This window comes from Pristis pectinata, chromosome 34, assembly GCF_009764475.1.
Source record: "Pristis pectinata isolate sPriPec2 chromosome 34, sPriPec2.1.pri, whole genome shotgun sequence".
NCBI lineage: Eukaryota > Metazoa > Chordata > Chondrichthyes > Rhinopristiformes > Pristidae > Pristis > Pristis pectinata.
In genome coordinates, this window is record NC_067438.1 from 2,897,335 (window position 1) to 2,919,865 (window position 22,531).

General features: G+C 47.4%; 1 protein-coding gene across 2 annotated transcripts; it reads right to left on the reverse strand.

The window, feature by feature from the left end:
* Positions 1-8,267: 8,267 nt before the first annotated feature.
* On the reverse strand, positions 8,268-21,951 carry LOC127586081 (uncharacterized). Of its 2 annotated transcripts, XM_052043886.1 has the most exons (8): positions 21,749-21,951; positions 20,066-20,122; positions 16,928-17,036; positions 15,758-15,947; positions 14,410-14,564; positions 11,581-11,596; positions 9,861-9,921; positions 8,268-8,502 (listed from the first exon to the last, which is right to left on the reverse strand). In XM_052043886.1, exons 1-8 carry the CDS (start codon positions 21,857-21,859, stop codon positions 8,407-8,409), a joined length of 795 nt encoding a protein of 264 aa, XP_051899846.1. In that variant the 5' UTR covers positions 21,860-21,951; the 3' UTR covers positions 8,268-8,406. The 2 variants fall into 2 exon arrangements, with proteins under 2 accessions (XP_051899846.1, XP_051899847.1); XM_052043887.1 differs by lacking the exon at positions 20,066-20,122.
* Between the last annotated feature and the right edge of the window lie 580 nt (positions 21,952-22,531).

The window sequence follows — 22,531 nt, forward strand, 5'->3', positions numbered from 1 at the left end:
CCAAACACTCGCCCTTCCACCCCCCCCTCCATTCCCCCACACCTGGCGGTGCGACAGTGCGGTAATCACATGGGGAGAGGGCGACACCGACGACACAGGGAATTAAGGGGGTGCTGGACAAACACACAGGGAAGGGTGGAGATGGGCGGGGGGCAGGTGTGGAGGAGGCTGGAAAAGGGCAGAAACACTGGCACAGATCAGTGGAACCAAACAGCCTGGATTTCGACCTGTGGAGACTTGCAGCGTTTATCTGGGAAGCTGGGATCCCTCTCTGAACCCCCCTCCCCTTCCACATGGATACTCCTGGAACATTTGTGAAACAATGGGACATTTCAGGAATGCCACTCGCTGCTGCAAGCTGATTGAGCCTTGTGGTGATACTTGGTATTTAGGAGAGCTGGTTCTCTCCCACATCCCAAAGACGTGCGGGTCGGTGGGTTAGTTGGCCGCTGTAAATTGCCCCCCTGATGTGTGGGTGAGGGGTAGAACCTGGGGGGAGTTAATGGGAATATGGGGAGAATAAAAGAAATGGCATTCATAGAACATAGAACAGTACAACACAGTACGGCCCACGATGTTGTGCCGACCCATATAAACCGTATCCCCATTCAATCCATCCCCTCTCTACTTCACCTCCCATAACCATTTTCCTTTCGTCCATGTGCTTATCTAAGAGTCTCCGAAATGACCCTATCATATCAGCCTCGATCATCCCCCCACAACACCCCTCCCCCCCCCCCCCCCCCCCCCCCCCCCCCCACCCTCCAGGCAGTGCTTTCCAAGCACCCATCACTCTCTGTGTAAAAAACCTTCCTTTGACATCCCCCCTGAACTTTCCTCCACTCACCTTAAAGGGGTGACCTCTAGTATTGGCCATTGCCGCCCTGGGGAAAAGGTGCTGGCTGTCCACTCTGTCTATACCTCTCATAACTTGTACACTTCTATCACGTCCCCTCTCACCCTCCATCTCTCCAAGAAGAAGAGCCCTAACGCTCAGCCTCTCCTGTAAGACATGTTCTCCAATCCAGGCAACATTCTTGTAAACCTCCTCTGCACCCCCTCCAAAGCCTCCACATCCTTTCTGTAATGTGATGACCAGAACTGAACACAATATTCCAGATGTGCTCTAACCGGGGTCTCATAGATCTGCAACATTACCTCTCTGCTCTTGAACTCAATCCCCTGGCTAATGAAGGCCAGCACACCATACACCTTTTTAACCACCCTATTAACTTGCGCGGCAACTTTGAGGGATCAATGTACAGGGCAGGCACAGTAGTGTAGTGGTTAGCATAACGCTATTACAGCACCAGCGACCCAGATTCAATTCTGGCCACCGTCTGTAAGGAGTTTGTACGTTCTCCCCTTGTCTGCGTGGGTTTCCTCCGGGTGCTCTGGTTTCCTCCCACATTCTAAAGATGTACGGGTCAGGAAGTTGTGGGCATGTTATGTTGGCGCCGGAAGCGTGGCAACACTTGCGGGCTGCCCCCAGAACATTCTATGCGAAAGATGCATTTCACTGTGTTTCAATGTACATGTGACTGATAAAGATCTTGTCTTGTCTTATCTTATCCACTAGAACCCCAAGATCTCTCTGTTCCTCCACACTGCTAAGAATCCTGTCATTAACCATGCATTCTGCCTTCAAGTTAGATCTTCCAAAGTGTATCACTTCACACTTCTCCAGATTGAACTCCATCTGCCACTTCTCTGCCCAGCTCTACATCCTGTCAATATCCCGTTGCAACCTACAGCAACCTTCTGCACTATCTACTACACCATCAACCTTCGTGTCGTCAGCAAACTTACCAACCCACCCTTCCACTTCTTCATCCAAGTCATTTATAAAATTCACAAAGAGTAGGGGTCCCAGAACAGATCCCTTCAGAACACCACTGGTCACCGAACTCTAGGTCGAATACTCCCCTTCTACATCCACCCTCTGCCTTCTGTGGGCAAGCAAATTCCGAATCCACACACCCAATTTTCCCTGGATCCCATACTTCATGACTTTCTGGCTGAGCCTACCATGGGGAACCTTGTCAAACGTAGAATATACAACATTACAGCACAGTACAGGCCCTTCTGCCCACAATGTTATGCCAACATCCGATACCACATCCACTGCTCTACCTTCATCAATCTGTCTTGTCACCTCCTCGAAAAACTCTATTAGGCTCGTGAGGCACGACCTGCCCTACACAAAGCCATGTTGACTATGCGTCTCCAAATGCTCATAAATCTTGTCCTTAAGAATCCTCTCCAACAGTTTGCCCACCACTGACATAAGACTAGCTGGTCTATAATTCCCAGGATTATCCCTTTTACCTTTCTTGAACAAATGTAGGATTAATGTAAATGGGTGCTCAATGGTGAGTGCCCATTTGATGAGCTGAAGGTAAACTGGTAAATTGGTTTATTATTGTCACTTGTACCGAGGTACAGTGAAAAACTTGTCTTGCATACCGATCGTACAGATCAATTCATTACATAGTGCATTGAGGTAGTACAGGGTAAAACAATAACAGAATTCAGAGTAGGGCAGGTAGACAATAAGGTGCGAGGCCATAACGAGGTAGATTGTGAGGTCAGGAGTCCATCTTATTGTACTAAGGAACCGTTCAATAGTCTTATAACAGCAGGATAGAAGCTGTCCTTGAGCCTGGTGGTACGTGCTTTCAGGCTTTTGTATCACCTCAAGGAGCCACATCAGTGGCAATGGTGCTATGTTTGCCTGTGTTTTTTTTTTCTTTAAATTTACACCACTGAAAGTAACGACCATGAATGTTAAGGTTTTGATTTTGCACTGTTTCGTCCTTTGCATATTTTTTTATTATGAATAAAATTTATTTTTGAAAATAAAAAAAACCTGCCCAATGGGAGAGGGGAGAAGAGGGAATGTCCATGGTTGGTGGGGTCTTTGATTATGTTGGCTGCTTCACTGAGACAGCGAGAAGTGTAGACAGAGTCCATGGAGGGGAGGCTGATTTCTGTGACATGCTGAGGTATAGCCACAACTCTCTGCAGTTTCTTGCGCTCCCGGGCAGAGCAGTTGCCATACCAAGCTGTGATGCATCCGGATCGGATGCTTTCTTTGGTGCATTGATAAAAGTTGGTGAGGGTCGACGGGGACAAACCGAATTTCTGCATGCCGTCTCTCTGATGAGTCATTGCTGAGCAAGTGATGTCTCATGAGACACTACTTCAGTTTTCTCGAGCTTCCCTTTGTGACAGCTGCAGCAGCTTCCACAGCCCGTCCTCATATCTCCCCTCTACCTCATCGCATGTTCTTCTTTCTCTTTCCTTTTTCTGATTAACACCTTGGTTTTATTTTATAAACCCCCGAGCTTTCCCAATCCTTAGGTTCATTCCTCCTTTGGGAAACTTTCGAAGCCTTTTTTGCTTTGATCCAGTCCTACATTTAACTTCCACCGAAGCCCCGAGTGTGGAGTGCAGGTCTGCAGGTGCGTGGGGAGTTTCCGACAACAACTGCACCCAGTACTCCAGCCACAACCTAACCAACGTCTTGTAAAGTTGCCTCATAAACTTCCCAGCTCTTATACTCTATGTCCTGGCTAATGACATGGTGCTGTGTGCCTTGTTCACCACTTTACCTTCCTACACTGCCACTGTCAGTGATACCAGGACATCCACTACGATCCCTCTGTTTCCCATCACCCACCAGGGCCCTGCCACTCACCGTGCAGGACATCCTGGGTAACAGACCGGGTCCATTCTCGCAGACCAGGTCCTGAAGTCGATTTTGTCCGTAGGTCGGGAAATACGCTAAAGTCACTCGATATGGCTACCACACCCCCCGCAGTGTTGGAATGAACGGCAGCAAAAGCACATAAGACGGATAAGAAAGGACAATGACTGAGAGTAGAGAGAAGGAGAGAGGGGAAGCCAGTTCAGCTGGTCGTAGGCACGTCGGAATTTTGAATTTAACAATACTATGGGTGCTCATTCGAACATGGGGGTGTCTATAAGTCAAGCGCTCTTAACCCGGGGTGGCCTGTTTATGTCACCTCACACTTTTCAGGATTAAATTCCATCTCCCACTAGTCTGCCTATTTTATCAATTGATTAATATCATCCTGTCACCTGCTGCAATCCTCCCTATCAACAGCACCACCAGTTTTGGTGTCATCTGCAAACTTGTAACTGCACTGTGTAGTGAATTGACCTGTACGATCGGTATGCAGGACAAGCTTTTCACTGTACCTCGGTACGTGAAATTATAAACCAATACCCATATCTATATCCAGATTGTTAATGTAAATAGGGAAGTGAGGATCCCATCACTGATCCTGTGCTCATTACTCACAGGCTTCTATCACTAAAACAACCATAGATGCACCATGGCTTGGTACGGCAACTGCTCTGTCCAGGATCCCAAGAAACTGCAGAGAGTTGTGGACACAGCCCAGCACATCACGGAAATGAGCCTCCCTTCTGTGGACTCTGTCTACACTTCTCGCTGCCTCGGTAAAGCAGCCAGCATAATCAAAGACCTCACCCACCCTGGACATTCTCTCTTCTCCCCCCTCCCATCAGGCAGAAGATACAAAAGCTTGAAAGCACATACCACCAGGTTCAAGGACAGCTTCTATCCCACTGTTATAGGACTATTGAACGGTCTGCTAATACGATAAGATGGTCTCTTGACCTCAGAATCTACCTCATCATGGCCTTGCACCTTATGGTCTGCCTGCACTGAACTTCCTCTGTAACTGTAACACTTTATTCTGCTTCATTATTGTTTTCCCTTGTACTACCTCAATGCACTGATGTGATGAAATGATCTGTATGGATGGTAGGCAAAACAAAGTTTCTCACTGCACCTTGGTACATGTGACAATAATAAACCAATTTGCCAATTTACCAGCCATCTGACTCTTCTCATTAAAGCCAGATTAAGATCTGATTTGCCAGCTTGCCTTGGATCCCATGGGTCCTAACCTTTTGGACAAGTCTTCCATGTGGGACCTTGTCAAAGGCCTCACTGAATTCACGTAAACCATCAGCCACACTGCCCTCATCAATGCATTTTGTTACCTCTTCAAAAAATTCCATCAGACAGGATCTCTCCCAAAGCCATGTTGACTATATTTGTCTAATCTCTGCCTTTGCAAGTGTAAATCAATCCTGTGGCTCCAATAATTTTCCAATAACTGACATTACACACTTTGTCCCGTAACTACCTGGTTTATACGTGCGGCTCTTTTTAACAATTTCTGTTCTCCAGTACCTCGCCCAAACAAGTGTGTTGCTTGGGGTGGACCAGTTATAGAACACACAACAGTACAGCACAGGAACAGGCCCTTTGACCCATTGTGTCTGCACCAACCATGATGCCAAATTAAACATTCCCTGTTTGCATCGGTGTCCGTCTGAATGTCTCTGAAATGTTGCTATGGCATCTGCTTCTACTTTTTGCCCTGGCAGCCCGTCCCAGGCACCCATCACTCTCTGCAAAAAAACTTGCCCCGCACATCTCCTTTAAACTTTCCCCTTCTCACCTTAAACCTATGCCCTCTTGTGTTTGACATTTCCCCTGACTGTCTACCCTATCTATGCCTCTCAATTTTATAAACTTCTATCTGGTCTCCCCTCAGCCTCCACCGCTCCAGAGAAAACAAAGTTTGTCCAACCTCTCCTTATAGCTCCTGCTCTCTAGTCCAGACAGCATCCTGGTGAACCTCTGTGGTCAGCATTACTGCCCCGACTTACTGCAGTGTACAAAGTGCAAGGGCATCTTTAAGAAGAAAATGCAAAAGGTGGCGTGACCTTGAGAAATTGCCGTACCAGGCACGGCTGAGAGGCGCTGCCTGCAGTAAAGGATCAAAGAACAAACTGCTGAAAGAACTCAGTGGGTCGAGCAACATGTGCAGAGGCAAAGAGAAGGTCGATGGGGGGGTGGGGGGTGGGTGAGTGTGGTAGGGGATCTCCTGGTTGGTCTGCTCCTGGGCCCGGCCAAGGTGGCCATTCATGGGTCCAGGCAGCGGACAGTTGAGGGTTCTTCCTGAGCCGATTGCCTACTCCTCTTCCTGGGTTACGTCCGTGCCTGTGTTCTTGGAGCATGCAGTATCCAGGGGTACAATGGGGGGATTGTGGGACCGGTGGGCACCACAGTGGCTCGACTGTTCTGGATGGAGATGACTGTTGCAATTTGAAGCTATTGACTGTAAATGGTGTGAATCATGGAAATATTGTGGCAGTGTAACAGTGTGATGCTGTAATCACTGAATAAACCCCCTTTAGAAAAGGGTAAATAGATGGGAGGGTCCACATTTAGGGTCCTGCACCTGCTGTAAAGGATGTTCTGTCAGAGATACCTCTGCCATGCAGTTATGCAAGCAGCAACACAGGAACCTCCTGACACCAGGTTCGGGATGTTGCTGCTCGAGGGAACACTAGCAGAGTGACCTGTGGTGAAGCAGCAGGGTTAGACCAGAAGAATTAGGCCATTCAGCTCAGAGTCTGCTCTGCCATTCGATCATGACCGAGTTATTTTTCCCTCTCAACCCTGTTCTCCTGCCTTGTCCCCATAACCTTTGACACCCTTACTAATCAAGAACCTATCAACTGCCACTTTAAATATACCCATTGACTTGGCCTCCACAGCCATCTGTGGCAATGAATTCCACAGATTCACCTCCCTCTGGCTAAAGAAATTCCTCCTCATCTGCTCTAAAGGGACATCCTTCTATTCTGAGGCTGTGCCCTCTTGTCCTAGACTCTCCCACTACTGGAAACATCTTCTCCACGTCCACTGTATCCAGGCCTTCCAATATTTGGTCGGTTTCACTGAGATATCCCTCATCCCTCTAAATTCCAGTGAGTACAGGCCCAGAGCCATCAAATGCTCCTCACACATTAACCCTTTTATTCCCAGGATCATTCTCGTAAACCTTCTCTGGACCCTCTTCAATGCCAGCACATCCTTCCTCAGATTATAGGGCCCAAAACTGCTCAAAATACTCCAAACATGGTCTGACCAACACCTTATAAAGCCTCAGCATTACATCCTTGCTTTTATATTCTAATCCTCTCAAAATGAATGCTGACCTTGCATTTGCCTTTGTCACTACCAACTCAACCTGCAAGTTAACTTTTAGGGAATCCTGCACTGGGACTCCCAAATCTCTGCAGGTAAAGCAGTCAGACAGGGGAAATGTGATTGGTCTCCAGGTTACATTGTCACACTGCCATTGTACTAGCACAGCAGGTAGAGCTGCTGCCTCACAGCCCCAGAGATGTGGGTTCAATCCCAACCGCCAGCGCTCTCCGTGTGGAGTTTGCACAGTCTCCCTGTGACAGTTTCCTCCCACATCCCAAAGACATGCAGCTTGGCCGTTTAATTGGCCACTATAAATTTCTCACTAATGTGTAGGCAACTGGAGGGAGTGACTGGAATTTGGGAGGAGTTGATGGGAATAAAGTGGGATTGGTGCAAATGGGTTCTGTGTTCCTCTGATAAGGTGGAGGTGAGGTGCTGGGAAAGGAGAGAGAACAGGTTACAGGCCAAATTAGTGGGAATAGGATTGCTCTATGTGTAGCACGCACTCAGTGCACCAAATGACATTTCTGTTTCATACGGAAAGATGGAAACACTAGGAAAGATAACTGGGTCAAATATTCCTGTGCCATTCCACATGTGTTGTGTGAAGACCCAGGGGGTTTCTGGAAGGGAAATGAGAGACAGCCTTCCCTCTTTCAGCCAGTTGGGTCACTGGCAGAAAGTCAGGAGTTCAAGCCCCACTCTGGAGGGAGAAAGGAGTTGCAGCTGTCTGGGGTGTGGAATCTGGATGGAATAAAGTGAGCAGAAATGGGCAGTTGGTGGTCAGCCCAGACCCAGTGGGCCAAAGGGCCTGCTTCTGCCCTGTATCTCCATGAGATGGTGGAAGGGATTTGAAAACTAGTGGGGAGGGCAGGGAGCCAATGTGGGTTAGACAGAACAGGAACTCTGGGTGGGTTTGTTAGATGTGGACAGTCCCACTCATTGTAATAGTCAGTCTGAAGGGTAATCCCTCATTACCTCACCTCAGTCCACACACTATGGAAACTACTCTCACCTCGCCCCCCCCCCCCCACCCCTTTTCATTTCTTCCAGCAACTAATAAACCAGGGCAGGACTTGCACAGTACCACTTCATCCACAGAAGGAATTTTAAATCTGTTAGCCCTGGTGTTTGAGCATCTGCCATTGGGGACCCCTTTTCCAGGGAGAACAAGTGACCAAGATGGTGGTGTAGCCTCCTGGTCATTTTACACATTAATATGATGGTTATTAAAAAAGGATTTTATTAATGAATACAGCATGTAGTATCTTGTACAGTACTAAGTCATTAGAGTAGAAGGGGGTGGGGGGAGAAAATAAGGGTCCCCACCAGTTGGGTGATCATCACCTGGGAGAGTGCACCACCTTTGGCTGTTCCGATCTCACAGCCTGGTCAACAGTCATGTCCCCATTGGCAATCTTCATCAGGAGCTCCTCCACCTGTGGAGGAGACAGGACATGCCTCAGATTTATTCTGTTACTCCCTGCATAGCTCCCAGAACAAGTGGGGAATTCCTTGACATTCCAGGTGAGCTGAGTCAGAGTTACCAATCCCAGGGACAATCCTTGGGCAGGTCCAAACCCCCCCCCCAATCCACAATAATTCCTCACAATCTTTATAGAAGCTCAACTTAATGCAAGGCAATTGGAAAAAAAAATTAAAACTGCAAATGCTCAAAATCCAAAATAAAAACAGAAAATGTGAGTAAAGCTCAGGCCATGTTTGTGGGAAGGGAAACAGTTGATGTTTCAGGTCAGAACCTTCTCTCTACCTGCTCACTCACTGAGCAGAGAACCTCATTTACAGCCAATCCCCATGGTCACCCCAGAGACATTCCACCCCCCCCCCCCACTCCCACTCATGTTTCATCTTTCTCTCTCCCAGTTCCAACTTTCTATTGGAAACATTAACTGTTTCTCTTCCCACAGATGCAACCTGACCTTCTGAGTATCTCCAGTATTGCATTTCTGGTCCAGGTAATTCTCTGCCCAAGCAGAAAGTTCAACCATCAGGAATCTGGGTCACTGTTCATTTCCCTCCCAGTTGAATGAACATTCTTGGCACTGGAACAGACTCCAATCCTGTGCCCTCACCCAGAAACCTCTCCACCTGGGAGCCAACTGCACAGTCATTTCTGAGTGACATTCCCTTCTTGGCTGACGACAAGCTGAGAGAGGACATTTAGCAAAATTTTGGGCATCCACCCAATCATCCAGAGGAGACTTCCAGTGTTACACAGGGTTAATGTGGCCGTTAAATAGGTGCTTCCTGTCCCTTTTTGGGGGAGGAGGGAGGGGGGGGTGGAAGGGAGGAAGAAAAAGAGGAAAGGGGAGAAGCAGAACATCTTAGAAACCACCATGTACACCAGATATTACTGTTGGTGAGCTACGAGGTGATTTTAAGGGTGGAATCTGGGCAAGGCCCATAATTGCCCCTCAAGGTGGTGGGGGGGGGGGGGGGGTGAGCCACTTCCTTGAACCATTGTTGTCTTTCTGGTGAAGTGCTCCCAGTGCTTTTTTGGGAGGGGGTACCAGGATTGAGACCCAGTGAGGAGGGATCTCCCAGACTGGGACGGGGAAACAAGCTGTGGGAGTGGGGATCCCCTGTAGCTGCTGTTGTTGTCCTTTGAGGGTTGTTTGGGAGGGGCTGGCAGAGTAATGTGGGTGAGTAACTGCAGTGCCTTTCAGACAGTACACACTGCAGCCACTGTGTGCCAGTGGTGAATGCTCAGGTGCTGGATGGGTTTTAATGCTCTTGTACATTCAGAGTGCGTAGAAGACAATGCAGAAGGTTATACCTTCAGCGCGTAGGCCTTGTCTTCCTGTGGATGACCCCGGCCCCACATCTCACGCGGCAATCTGGAAGACAGACAGCAAGTTAACAAAGTGAAGCCAAAACCAGCAGAGTCCAGGGGCACAAGGTCCTGGTAGGGGACTTGGTCTGAACATTGGGTCACCAGGGATCCGTGTATGAGGATGGGGTGGGGAGGGTGGGGGGGGGGGGGGGTGTGGGTGGGTGGTGGGTGATGGGTGGCAGCAGAAAGGAGAACTCAACAGGCAAGGGGGAAGCTGGTGGGGGAGCCAGTAACCTTACTGAAAACTGAAAGGCCTGGATAGAGTGGATATGGAGAGGATGTTTCCATCAGTAGGAAAGTCTGGGATCAGAGGGTACAGCCTCAGAATAAAGGGATGTCCCTTTAGAACTAAGATGAGGAGGAATTTCTTTGGCCAGAGTGGCAAGTCTATGGAACTCATTGCCACAGACGGCTGTGGAGGCCAAGTCATTGGGTGAAATTAAGGCAGAGATTGGTAGGTTCTTGACTGGTAGGGGGAGGGGGGTAAGGGTAAGGGTGGGTGGGAGAATGGGGTTGAGAAAACAAAAACAATGTCAGCCATGATTGAAGGGCAGAGGACACTCAATGGGCCAAATGGCCTAATTCTGCTTCTGTATCTTATGGAACCCGAAAAGTTAGATACAAATGTTCAATGTAACCAGTGGGATGGCATTAGAAAGCTATGCCCAATTGCTGGAATAACACACAAGGGAAAGGGTAGGATTGGATTCTCCCAATGTCCAGCCCAAACAACTTCAACCCCACTGATGCAAGACTGGCTGAAGACCAAAGTGAGGGAGAACGTCAAGCTGGCTTTAAAAATTAGTATTTGTTTAACAGAACAGACCCTTGATGTCCATGCCAAACAGTACAAATTAAACCAAATTTTTGTCTGTACCTGATCCACATCCCTCCACTCCCTGGAAACATCTATCCAACAGCTTCTACCGCTGCCCCTGGCAGCCCATTCCAGGCACCCACCAGTGTAAAAAATTGCCCCACATTTCCTTTACACTTCCCCCTCTCACCTCAAATACTGTCCTCTAGTACTTTATATTTCTACCCTGGGTAAAAGATTCCAGTCTACCTTATCAATGCCCCTCAATTTTATAAACTTCTATCTCTGCCCAGTCTCTGATGCTCAAGAAAACAACCCCAGTTTGTCCAACCTCTCCTTATAGCTCATACCCTCTAATCCAGGTAGCATCCTGGTGAAGTCCTCCTGTATCTCCAAAGCTTCCACATCCTTCCTGTCACAGGGTGATCACAGGCACACAATACTCCAAGAGCAGCCTAACCAAAGTTTTATATAGAAGGGCTGTTGTATTTAAAGAGTTGGACTCCAGTCTTGTTTCAGTATAAAGGTGCCATGGATTCCCCTCATCTGTAGACTCAGGCCTGGGAGGTGGGGGTGGTTAAAAAGGGTGATGGGGTGGGGAAAAGGAGGCCAGCCACAGGCTTCCTAGACAGAACAGCGTTGGCAGAAGAACTGATGGTCAGGTCTATGTTCTGTTGGTTAGTTGGACTGAGTGCAAGTTGTCAGTGGAATAATTCAGAGTGGGGAGGTGGGAAAGATCAGACATCAAAAGGTGAGATCTTCAACAGCACAAAATAGGGTTTGTTTCAATTAATATAGTGACAACACAGTAATGAGTTAGTAGTAGGGAGAAGCTTATTAACTCACCCAAGCCTGGTGCAACCTGCAAAAGAGGCAAAACAGAACATCTGAGATCAAAACAACCTAACTCCAGTCAGTTCCTCCTGCTTTAGGGATACTTCCCAATCTCATGCTGACAATCTCTTCCTCTCAACCCCTCAACTTCCCCACTCGATTAACCACTGCAAGGCAAGGAACCAGAACCGATTCACAATGAGGTGCCACAAGACAAATTAGCACTTTGTATTCATTCCCCAGCTAGCTGTTATCACTTATCTGTGGGACTGCACTGCTGCTAAAATTGGCAGTTGCCGTTTCAACAGGAAGCTACCCACATTTAGAAACCTGAGCGAGCTTTGGGGATGTTCAGAGATTGTGAAATACCTGAAAAAAATGCAAGTCATCTTTTGCAAAAGATTAACCCACAGTGTCATCACATTTCCCAATCAAGGTCAACCTTGCAAAGAAAAAGATCTGCCCGGTGTAAATGGGTGCAGGGGCATCCATCTGTAACCACCCTACCAAGTTGTGATAAATTCAGAGTATTCAGCAGTCAGCAACTTTCAGAGCAGTGTTGAACTAAATCTTGAAATAACTCTGCAAGGGGCAAGGGCTCTCTTCTCCCTCCTCCAAAAGAGGATGTTTTCCCTTAGGCAATCATTGGATAAGGATGCCTTCCATTGTTCCATAGGTTTAGAGGCAATGGAGAAGTCTCAAGTCTAAAATTCCCACATTAGACATTTATCCCTTTAGAGTCACAGCACAGAAACAGGCCCTTCAGCCCAACTGGTCCATGCCAACCAAGATGCCCCATTTGCCAGTGTTTGGCCCATAACATTCCAAACCTTTCCAATCCATGTACCTGTCCAGTGTTTTTTTTTTAAAAATAAAAAGTTATTGAACCTGCCTCAACCACTTCCTCTGGCAGCTCACTCCAGTGGTACCACCCTTTGCAAAAAAGTTGCCTCTCAGGTTCCTATTAAACCTTTCCCCTCTCACCTTAAACCTGTGCCTTCTATTTCTTGATTCCCCAACCCTGGGTAAAAGACAGTGAATTCACCCTATTGATGCCCCTCATGACTTTATGCACCTCTATAAGATCACCTCCCAGTCACCTACACTCCAAGGAGTGAAGTCCTAGCCTGTCACACCTCTCCCTATAACTCAGTCCCTCAAGCCCTGGCAATATCCTTGTAAATCTTTTCTGCACTTTTTCCAACTTCACAACACCTGCTAGAACCTCCAAGTCACTCATTGCAATTAGAGTCCAAATGAGATCACACCCAGAAGATTTGCATAGGTCTGTGCTGAGGATATGTATGAAATACAGGGAATGTAATAGATCCACCAGTTCCATTCCTGGACAGGGAAAGGTAGTGAACTGTCCTACAAGAGAATAAGCAGCTGCCTCCCCTGCACTGACTGCCCAGTCCATCACACAAACCAGCCTCCCCTCAACAATTCTGTCTACACCTCACTGCTGTGGGAAAGCAGCCCATATAAATCAATGACCCCTCCCACCCCAGTCACTCTCTCCTCTCCCCTCCGTCAGGCAGGATACACAAAAATTTGAGAACATGCACCAGACTCAAGGACCACTTCTATCCTGCTGTTAGGCTCTTGAATAGGCCTCTCATACACTAAAAGACAAACTCTTGATCTCCCAATCTACCTCATTGTGACCCTTGCACTTTATTCACCTGCACTGCACTTTCTACACTATATTCTGCAGTTTCCTTATTACTCCCTCAATTATATACTGAGATACAGTGAAGAACTTTGTCATCCTGACAGATCATGCCATGTGTCAATAAACCAATATTTCCATCCTTAGGCAGTCCAGAGATGAAAGATGCCTCCTGTCCAGAGGACAAGTGGACCTTATAGACTCATGTGGAACATTCATTCCTTTGTAACTTCACACTCACTGGATCCTCTAAAAATCACTCACTGGAATTACACCAGGCTCCAAGCAAGATCACAGCCAGAGTATTCTGCACAGGTCTGTTCTTCAGGGATTATACACAAAATAGAGAAGGTAATAGATCCACCAGTTCAAATCCAGGACAGGGAAATGGGACAGGTTGTCTTACAAGCAAACTGGGCCTACATTCTTGAGTAAGAATAGAGATGCAATCTTTGAAACAATTTTAATCAGGGCTTGACAGGGTAGGTTGAGTTGGTTTCCCCTAGCTGAGGAGTCTAGAGCCAAGGTCTCTCTCAGATGGTAGACCATTCAGGATAAGAGAAAATGTCTCCATCAATAGGTGGTGAATCTCTGGGATCCTCTACCTGAAGGGGTTGGGGGAAGCAGAGATATAGTTACTCAGATAGGAAGGGAAATCAAGGAGTTAAATGCAGAAAAATGGCACCAAGGTAAAGAGCAGCTATGATTTTAATCACCAGAGCAGTTTTGACTGGCTGATACCCTTGTTTCCAATTTCTTTCCATGGGCATGGTAGTGTAGTAGTTAGTGTAACATTACAGTGCCAGTGACCCAGCTTCAATTTCACTGCTGTCTGTAAGGAGTTTGTACATTCTCCCCGTGTCTGTGTGGGTTCCCTCTGGGTGATCCAGTCTCCTCCCACATTCCAAAGATGTGGAAGTTAGGAAGTTGTGGGCATGCTATGTTGGCACCAGAAGTGTGGCAACACTTGTAGGCCGCCCCCAGAACACTACACAAAAAGATGCATTTCACTGTTTTGATGTACATGTGACTAGTAAAGATGTCTGAAGGATGGACAATAAATACTGCCCACGCCAGAAACATCCATAAGTAGTCAGGTTCTTTAAAATCACACTTGTGGGAGCTTGCTGTGCATTACCACATTGGCCCCAAGCAGGGATCGAACTTACCCGACATGGAAGCAGAATCGATCTTCACTGAGGCGCTGGAGCCAGGAGTAGAGGCATCCTTTCGGAGAGTAGCCAGATGCCTCCTGATTAAGAGGGGAATACCAGACCGACGTTTGGGTGGGTGATGCTGCTTCAGGGAAGCCTCTTTACTATTTCTGGAAAGGAAGAGAGAGTTAGCAACACCACGAGGACCTTCATTACCCAAAGTATGGTTGGTACACCTCCTTTCCTAGTCTGGGTGCTCCTTGGGATTCAATAGCTAATGAACAAACAGCTTTAGCCACATTCAGAATATTGGGTTCAGTTGGGGAAAATCAGGAACTAGAGGGCACAGGTTTAAGGCAAGAGGGAAGAGATTTAATAGGAACCCAAGGGGCAATGTTTTACCCAGTGGTTAGTCTGTATATAGAACAGGCTGCCAGAGGAAGTGTTGAGGCAGGTACATTAACATTTAAAAACAGTATTTGGACAGGTACATGGATAGGAAAGGTTGAGGGGGATATGGGCCAAGCACAGGCAAATGGGACCAGCGGTCAACATGGACCAGTTGGGCCAAAGGGCCTGTTTCCATGCTGTATGACTAAGGAAGGGTCAAGAATGGAGGGAGGTCAGTCCAGAAGAGACCAAGGACGAGGCACCTGGCTACAGGGTGGCAAGTTTAGGCATTGTTGGCAAAAAAGCAAATAGTCAATGGAATGGGCAGCAGGTCAAAGGGTGTCGGCCATGGAAAGGACAGGGGTGCTCAAACCCTGATGTCCTGGAACTTGCATTTACACTGGTCATCCAGGAGGCAAGAGGGTTAAAGTTTCCAGAGGGCATTTAGTCAAGGGGCAGTGGCAGAAGTTGCCTCAAAGCTTGTCCAAAGCCCAGGGATTCCAGTGTGACAGCACAAGGCAGGCCCCAATTTGTTGGGCCAGAGGATAGGTGGGGAAGAGGCAGCTTTAGAAGAGCACTTCATTGCTCCAGGGGAAGTGCACCAATTCAAGGATCAGAGATTTTTTTTGGAGGGTGGGGGCACGTGAGATTAAGAAGGTCCATGCAGAAGATGCCACCTCACCTCAGTTCCATGGTTGCAGAGCCTCCAACTCAGCCCAGGGATGACCCCCCCCACAGCACTCGAATTCTTCACACCTGATAGATGGGGACAGGTGACTCATGCACACACACCAAGGCATGGTCAGGGAGAAGGTAGGATGTAGGGAAATGAGGGAAGGGAACAACCCCATTGAACACGAGCAGCCAATTCCCACTGTCTGTGTAGCTCCAGAGGGGGACCTTATTTTGACTTCAACCACCTCCCAACATCAGCACTGTACCCCCATCACCCAAGGCCAGGAGTCCGACTCACCGCTGCAAGCACTCCCAGCAGATCTTGTTGTCCTCCAGATGGGGTGGTGTCTCCACCAATGCTGGCCTCAGACAAAGGTCCACCAGGGAGTCCCCATTGACTACCACTGGTCGACCACACTTCAGTGCCAGGCTGCTCCACCCAGAGCTGAACAGTTGCATCCCATGGATAACGCACCATCCTGGGACATCTAGAGAGAAGGGTGGGCAAGACACACTCAGTCAGGCTGTGGGCAAGACACACTCCTCAGTGCAATGGAAATTAGAGCCAGTGCCCTCAGTGTGGCTTCAGTCAGTCCCCTGCCCTCTCCTTGGAATTGGCAGAATGGCTTATTATCATCACATGTACCAAGGTGCAGTGAAAGCTTTGTCTAGCATACCATCCAGATTACTTTCACAGCACAAATACATCAAGGTAGTACAGAGGGTAAAGCAATAACCGAATGCAGAATATAATAATATGCATATCAATATTCTGCATATATTTTATGCATATATAGAATTATCCGCAGAATACAGTTACAGAGTGTAGTGCAGGTGGACAATAAGGTGCAAGGACCATCACGAGGTAGATTGAGGTCAAGAGTCCAGTTTTATATCTTCAATAATCTGATAACAGGACAGAAACAGTCCTCGAGCCTGGGGTGCATGTTTAAGTTTCTGTACCTTCTGCCCAATGGGAGAGGGGAGAAGAGAGAATGTCTGGGTGGGTGGGGTCTTGATTATGTTGGCTGGTTTCCCCAAGGAAGCAGGAAGTGTAGACAGAGTCCATGGAGGGGAGGTTGGTTTCTGTGATGTCTGATTCTGTGCTGAGCTATGTCCACAGCTTCATAGTTTCTAGCAGTCTGTACCAAGCTGTGATGCATCCAGATAGATGTACCATAGGCATCCTACAAGATTTGAGAGTTAACAGGGACATACCAGGTTTTCTTGGCCTTTGAGGAAGTAGAGGCACGGGGGCACTTTGCTGGCCACAATGTCTAAGTGGTTGGTCTAGGCCAAGTTATTGGTGATGTTTGCACTTGAAGCTCTCAACTGTCTCCACCTCAGCACCAAATTGAATTGATCATGGAGGAAAGTCACTAGCATCCCACAAGCCAATGGCTTCCATGACAACCAACAGGTCTCAAGTCATATTCAATTGCAACCACCTGAAAAGGAGTACACTCACCTTTAGAGCCCCTCTTCCCCATCTGGAGGGAGGCCCCTTTATCCAGAGTGTCCCGTCGCCGAGGGACAGTAGTGTTGGCCTGAATTTGGGGAGGAGGATTAGAGATCACCTGGAGTGAGTGAAGAGAAAGAAAGTTATTGGGAATGGAGGAGAGGCACATCCCCCCACCAACCCCTGCCCAAACAGCCCCCTTACACCACCCTGCCAAGGGGCAATGGGAGCGAAGTCTAATGGTGAAATTGGGGAACTCACTCCCACAAAGAGCCGGCAAAGGCAAAACTATAGTCAAGTACAACTTCTGGAAGATGTAATTCTAAGTATTAAGAAAATTTTCAAGATGCAAAGACAAATTGGCTCCCTGATAACAGTAAAAAAAACTTTTTGCAAAACATGCTGCCCAAGTTGTGTCCACACTGAAAGGTCATGCGAGACAAGATGGTTCAGCCTGACTGAATGGGAAAGTACTAGGGTAGGGGTTTGAACAGTGTAAAAGGGGCTACTTCTGTAAAAATTGGAATTCACCTTAAGCTGGGGTCACGACCAACGCTAAGGGACAGACTGACGAGAGGCTGTCAGACACCTGGGGTTCCCCCGGCATTGTTAGATCTGTTGATTGCTCAGAGTATTCTTTCCTTCTGCATTTCATTGAAGTGGTTAGTAGAACATACAGAAAAAATACAGCACAATACAGGCCCTTCGGCCTACAATGTTGTGCCGACCTTTAAACCTCACCTAAGACTATCTAACCCCTTCTTCCCACATCTCTATTTTAAATTCCTCCATATGATTATCTAGTAATGTCTTGAATTTGACCAATGTACCCACCTCTACCACCACCCCAGGCAGCACATTCCATGCCCCAACCACTCCAGGTAAAAACCTTCCTCTGATGTCTCCCTTGAACTTCCCACCCATTACTTTAAAGCCCTCTTGTATTTAGCATTGGTGCCCTGGGACAGAGGTGCTGGCTGTCCATTCTATCTATTCCGCTGAATATTTTGTACACCTTTATCATGTCTCCTCTCATCCTCCTCCTCCTCTCCAAAGAGTAAAGCCCTAGCTCCCTTAGTCTCTCCTCTTAATGAGTAGATCCAATTCTAATAAGGTAGTTTTTATAACCTTTAACACATATACCATGCCTCCTTCATTGGTGACTACCTTGCTGCTGAACCAAAGGGAAACAAGGAACGCGTTTTAAAATACTTCATTACATGCATTTAAAGGGAGACTGGACAAGGATGAAAGAGGCAGATTCAATCAGATAGGAGACGGATGGTAAAATGCCTGGATGGACTGAATAGCCATTGCTGATTGATACACTGCACTGCTTCCTTGAGTGCTTTGGATGTATTCTCAACAAGAGTGATTGGAGGCAGCTGCTCTAATCTTGGAAACATTACCGAGAGCATTCCTGTTCCCAGAGCAACCGAACTAATCCCATCACAGCACATCTTCCGATCACAGCAGGCCAGGCAGCATCCATGGAGAAGAGCAGGCAGTCAACATTTTGTGTCAGAACTGAAGATATGAAAGGGGAAAGTCCAATATATAGGAGGGAAAAAGCAGAGCAGTGATAGGTGGACAAAAGAAGGGAGGTGGGGTGGGGTGGGCATAGGGTGGTGATAGGTAGATGCAGGCAATAGTGATAGGCAGCCCCTCTTTTGTCCACCTATCACTGCTCTGATTTTCCCTCTTATGTTGGACTTTCCCTATCTTCAGTCCTGACCTGAAACATCGACTGCTTGTTTTTCTTCAGAGATGCTGCCTGGCCTGCTGAGTTCCTCCAGGATCACAGTGCTTTTCAGCTAGATTCCAGCATCTGCAGTCCTTTGTTTCTCTACACCTTCCAGCCAGTCCTGGTGATACAAACAGGGACAGTATCCACCCAGCCCCTCAAACCTGCCCCGCCATTTAATATCACCACAGCTGATCCAATTGTAACTTCATCTCTGCATTTGTCCGCTCCCCCCACAATCTTCCACTGTTAAGAACTTGCCTCCCTCAGCCTTAAAAGCAAGGAGTCCTTCCACTGCCCTTTGAGGAAGGGTTCCTAAAGACCTGCAATCCTCAAAAGCACCATCTGCTTTAATGAGCAACCTCTTAGTTCTATTTTTTGAAATAATGACATCAGCTCCACATCCACCGTCAGGACACCACAGGATCTTGTTTCAATGAAGACCCCTCTCTCATTCTTAACTCTGGTGGCGACAAGCTTTCGTCACAACCTGCCCATTCTGGGATGCAGTCTAGCAAGTCTTCTGAACTGCTTCAAACTCTCAGTAGGAGAGTCCGGGATCTGAAGCCACAGCCTCAAAATAAAGGGACATCCCTTTAAAACAGATGGATGAATTTCTTCAACCAAAGGACAGTGAATCCATGGAATTCATTACCACAGGGGACTGTAGCGGCCACATCATTGGGTGTACAAGGCAGAGATCTTAGGTACTTGATCAGTAAGGGGTTTATAGGGGTAAAGGGATTAAGGAAAAAAGTCAATGACTGAATGGCAGACCAGACTATGGGCTCTCTCTTATGATCTTAAGATCATACCTTAAAGACCACCATTGTGCTTCTGCTTTGGGAATTGGTGTGAGACAACTTGTGGACCAATCTCACTGCTTTTGTAGCCCATTCCCCTCACTAAACACCAACATTCCCAATTACCTGTTATTGCCAACTAAGCCACCAGGGGAGTCCGACATCCCAGGACAATTAACCCAGAGACTGTTGGCCAATAAGGGCCAGAAATACCACAGGAAAGTGACCAATGGCAAATATCGTTGCCTCCAAGGATTGGAGTATCCCATTGGATACCAGACCCACCCACCAGCCTTTAGACTTTACTGTATACCTCACCAAGGCAGGTGTATTAACCAGAAGGATCAACCTGTAACTATAAAGGCACTATAACAGCACACCCAACAAACTAAGGGAACAATGCCTGCAACCAGTTTCCCCTCTTGCACTGAGCGCAGGTCCCACCACACACCAAGCTTCAACACAGCAACATCTACAATCAGCCTTCATTCGTCCAGAGGAGCCATACAGGGGTCCCATTGTCAATGCCCAATTGAATAGGGAGCACTCCCTCCATCGCAACCAGTGGTGAGGGACAGTAATCTAATAAAGGCCCCTTACCTCATCCGGAGAGACCCGTGGGATGTACTGGGACAGGCGTGCAATTAGCTCAGCATTCTGGAAGACAAAAATAACTCTTTTTCTAGCTGAGGGATTCGGAAGAACATAACACAGGCACAGCAACATTCACACTGTGGAGACCTCTCTAGAAAGAGCACACCAAAAGGTCTGAGGGAGGATTAAAATAGACCACAAAGGGTGCAGAATCAGGCCATTTGGCCCATTGTCTGCTCTGTTGTTCAATCATGGCTGATTTTTTTTTATTAACTCTCTTCTCCCACCTTCTCCTTGTAACCACCTTTACCAGACAAGAACCCATCAATCTCTACCTTAAATACACCCATGACCAGACTGCCACAGTCCTCTGTGGCAACAAATTCTGCAGATTCACCACCCTCTGGCTGAAGAAATTCCTCATCTCCGTTCTACTCTGAGGCTGTGCCCTCAGATCCTGGACTCTACTGATGGAAACAAAGTGGGAAAAAAAATCCCCAGGTTAGTGTCTCATTACTATCAGGAGATAAACTACAGGATATAATCCAGGCCAACATTCCCAAGTCAAACCTTGGGACTCCTCTCAAACAGCACCAGCGAGAGGGGTGGGGGAAAGAGGAAAACAGCTTCAGATCAGATTAGTTTAGTGTCATATACACCAGGGTGCAATGACATTCCTTGGTATTGGTATATTATTGTCACTTGTACTGAGGTGAAGTGAAAAACTTGTCTTGCATACCAATCGTACAGATCAATTCATTACACAGTGCAGTTACATTGAGTCAGTACAGAGTGCATTGAGGTAGTACAGGTAGGAACAATAACAGCACAGAGTAAAGCGTCACAGCTACAGAGAAAGTGCAGTGCAATAAGGTGCAAGGTCACAAGGTAGATCGTGAGGTCAGAGTCCATCTCATTGCATAAGGGAACTGTTCAATAGTCTTATCACAGTGGGGTAGAAGCTGTCCTTAAGTCTGGTGGTACGTGCCCTCAGGCTCCTGTATCTTCTACCTGATGGAAGAGGAGAGAAGAGAGAATGTCCCAGGTGGGTGGGGTCTCACATTAAATTTAGAGTAAACAGTCCACATACCAGATCAGCTCACCAACCACCATCTCAAGGGATAATAACTGCTGGTCTTGCCGGCAACACCCAGATCAAGTGCAGCTCCAATCACAACAAACACTACTGCAACAGAAGGCCATTTGGCCCCTCAGATCCATATCAGCTCCCAGCAGACACCCTATCCCACACACAGCATTCTCCCCCATGCCCAGCAGCTACACCAAGAATTATTTTTTAAGGCATTTACCTGCAACAGGGATAATTTACATTGGCTAATTTACCAAACAGTATATATTTTTTAGGGGGACATGGGAAGGAAACTAGAGAACCCAAGGGGAAAACACAAAGAGAACATGCAAAGACACAGACAGCACCAGAGGTCAGGACCAAACCCTGGTCACTGGAGCCAGAAGGAAACAACACTGATTACTACACCATCAGCACAAGACAGATCCCACAGAGAGGAACCAGCCCTAGGATTCCAGTCAATATTCATCTAACACCACTAGCTTGCTGGGCACTTTAGCAGTGAGACTCACTGCACAACAATTCTACTTCAGAAGAACCCCCATTGAACATAAAGCAGCTTGGACTATGCTGTACATGGCCAGGTCCAGCACACTCACCTTGCCAACAGCCTTCAGCCCCAGATCTTTGCAAAGCCTCTGTAGCTGGGGTCTCTTCATCCAGGTCAAGTCAGCAAGGTTACTGACTGCATCAGTCACATAGGCAGCCATTGCCACACCCCCACACACCGGTCAACCACCTTGAGCCAGGCTACAGCTACACACACCAAACCCTCAGAGCTGGGATCTCAGATTCAAGTAGGTTGTTGTCAGGCTACTGCCCCTTAACAATAAGTCAATGTGATTGGCCTGTTCCAAATCTTTGAGGCTGGTCCTGAATTGATTGGATTAGTCCTAATTGGCTCACAGGCAGATATTTGCTGCATGGAATGTCTTTGTTCTAAGGTTGTTGATTTGAATCCTGCTCCTGGAACTCAAAGATAAAATCCACTGCTGAGGGCCTGCAGCACTATTTTTATTGAATCAAAGTCTTGTGTGTACTCTCAGATTGGATATTGCTAAATTAGTTTATTATTGTCACATGTACTGAGGTACACCTTGTTTTGCCTGCCATCCATACAGATCGTTTGGTCACATCAGTGCATTGAGGCAGTACAAGGGAAAACAATAACAGAATGCAGAATAAAGTGTTACAGTTACAGAGAAAGTGCAGTGCAGGCAGACAATAAGGTGCAAGGCTATAACAGGGAGGATTATGGGATCAAGAGTCAATCTTATTGTACTAGGGGACCGTTCAATAGTCTTATAACAGCGGGATAGAAACTGTCCTTGAGCCTGGTGGTACATGCTTTTGGGCTTTTGAATCTCCTGCCCGATGGGAGG

Bases quoted from the DNA above. Each gene is read 5' to 3' on its own strand.
- LOC127586081 (XM_052043886.1), bottom strand. From the start codon at position 21,859: ATGGCTGCCTATGTGACTGATGCAGTCAGTAACCTTGCTGACTTGACC. The intron at 17,037-20,065 runs GTAAGGGGCCTT...CACTCACTCCAG, and splicing joins CACGGGTCTCTCCGGATGAG to GTGATCTCTAATCCTCCTCC. The intron at 8,503-9,860 runs GTATAACCTTCT...TCTCCTCCACAG, and splicing joins ACAAGGCCTACGCGCTGAAG to GTGGAGGAGCTCCTGATGAA.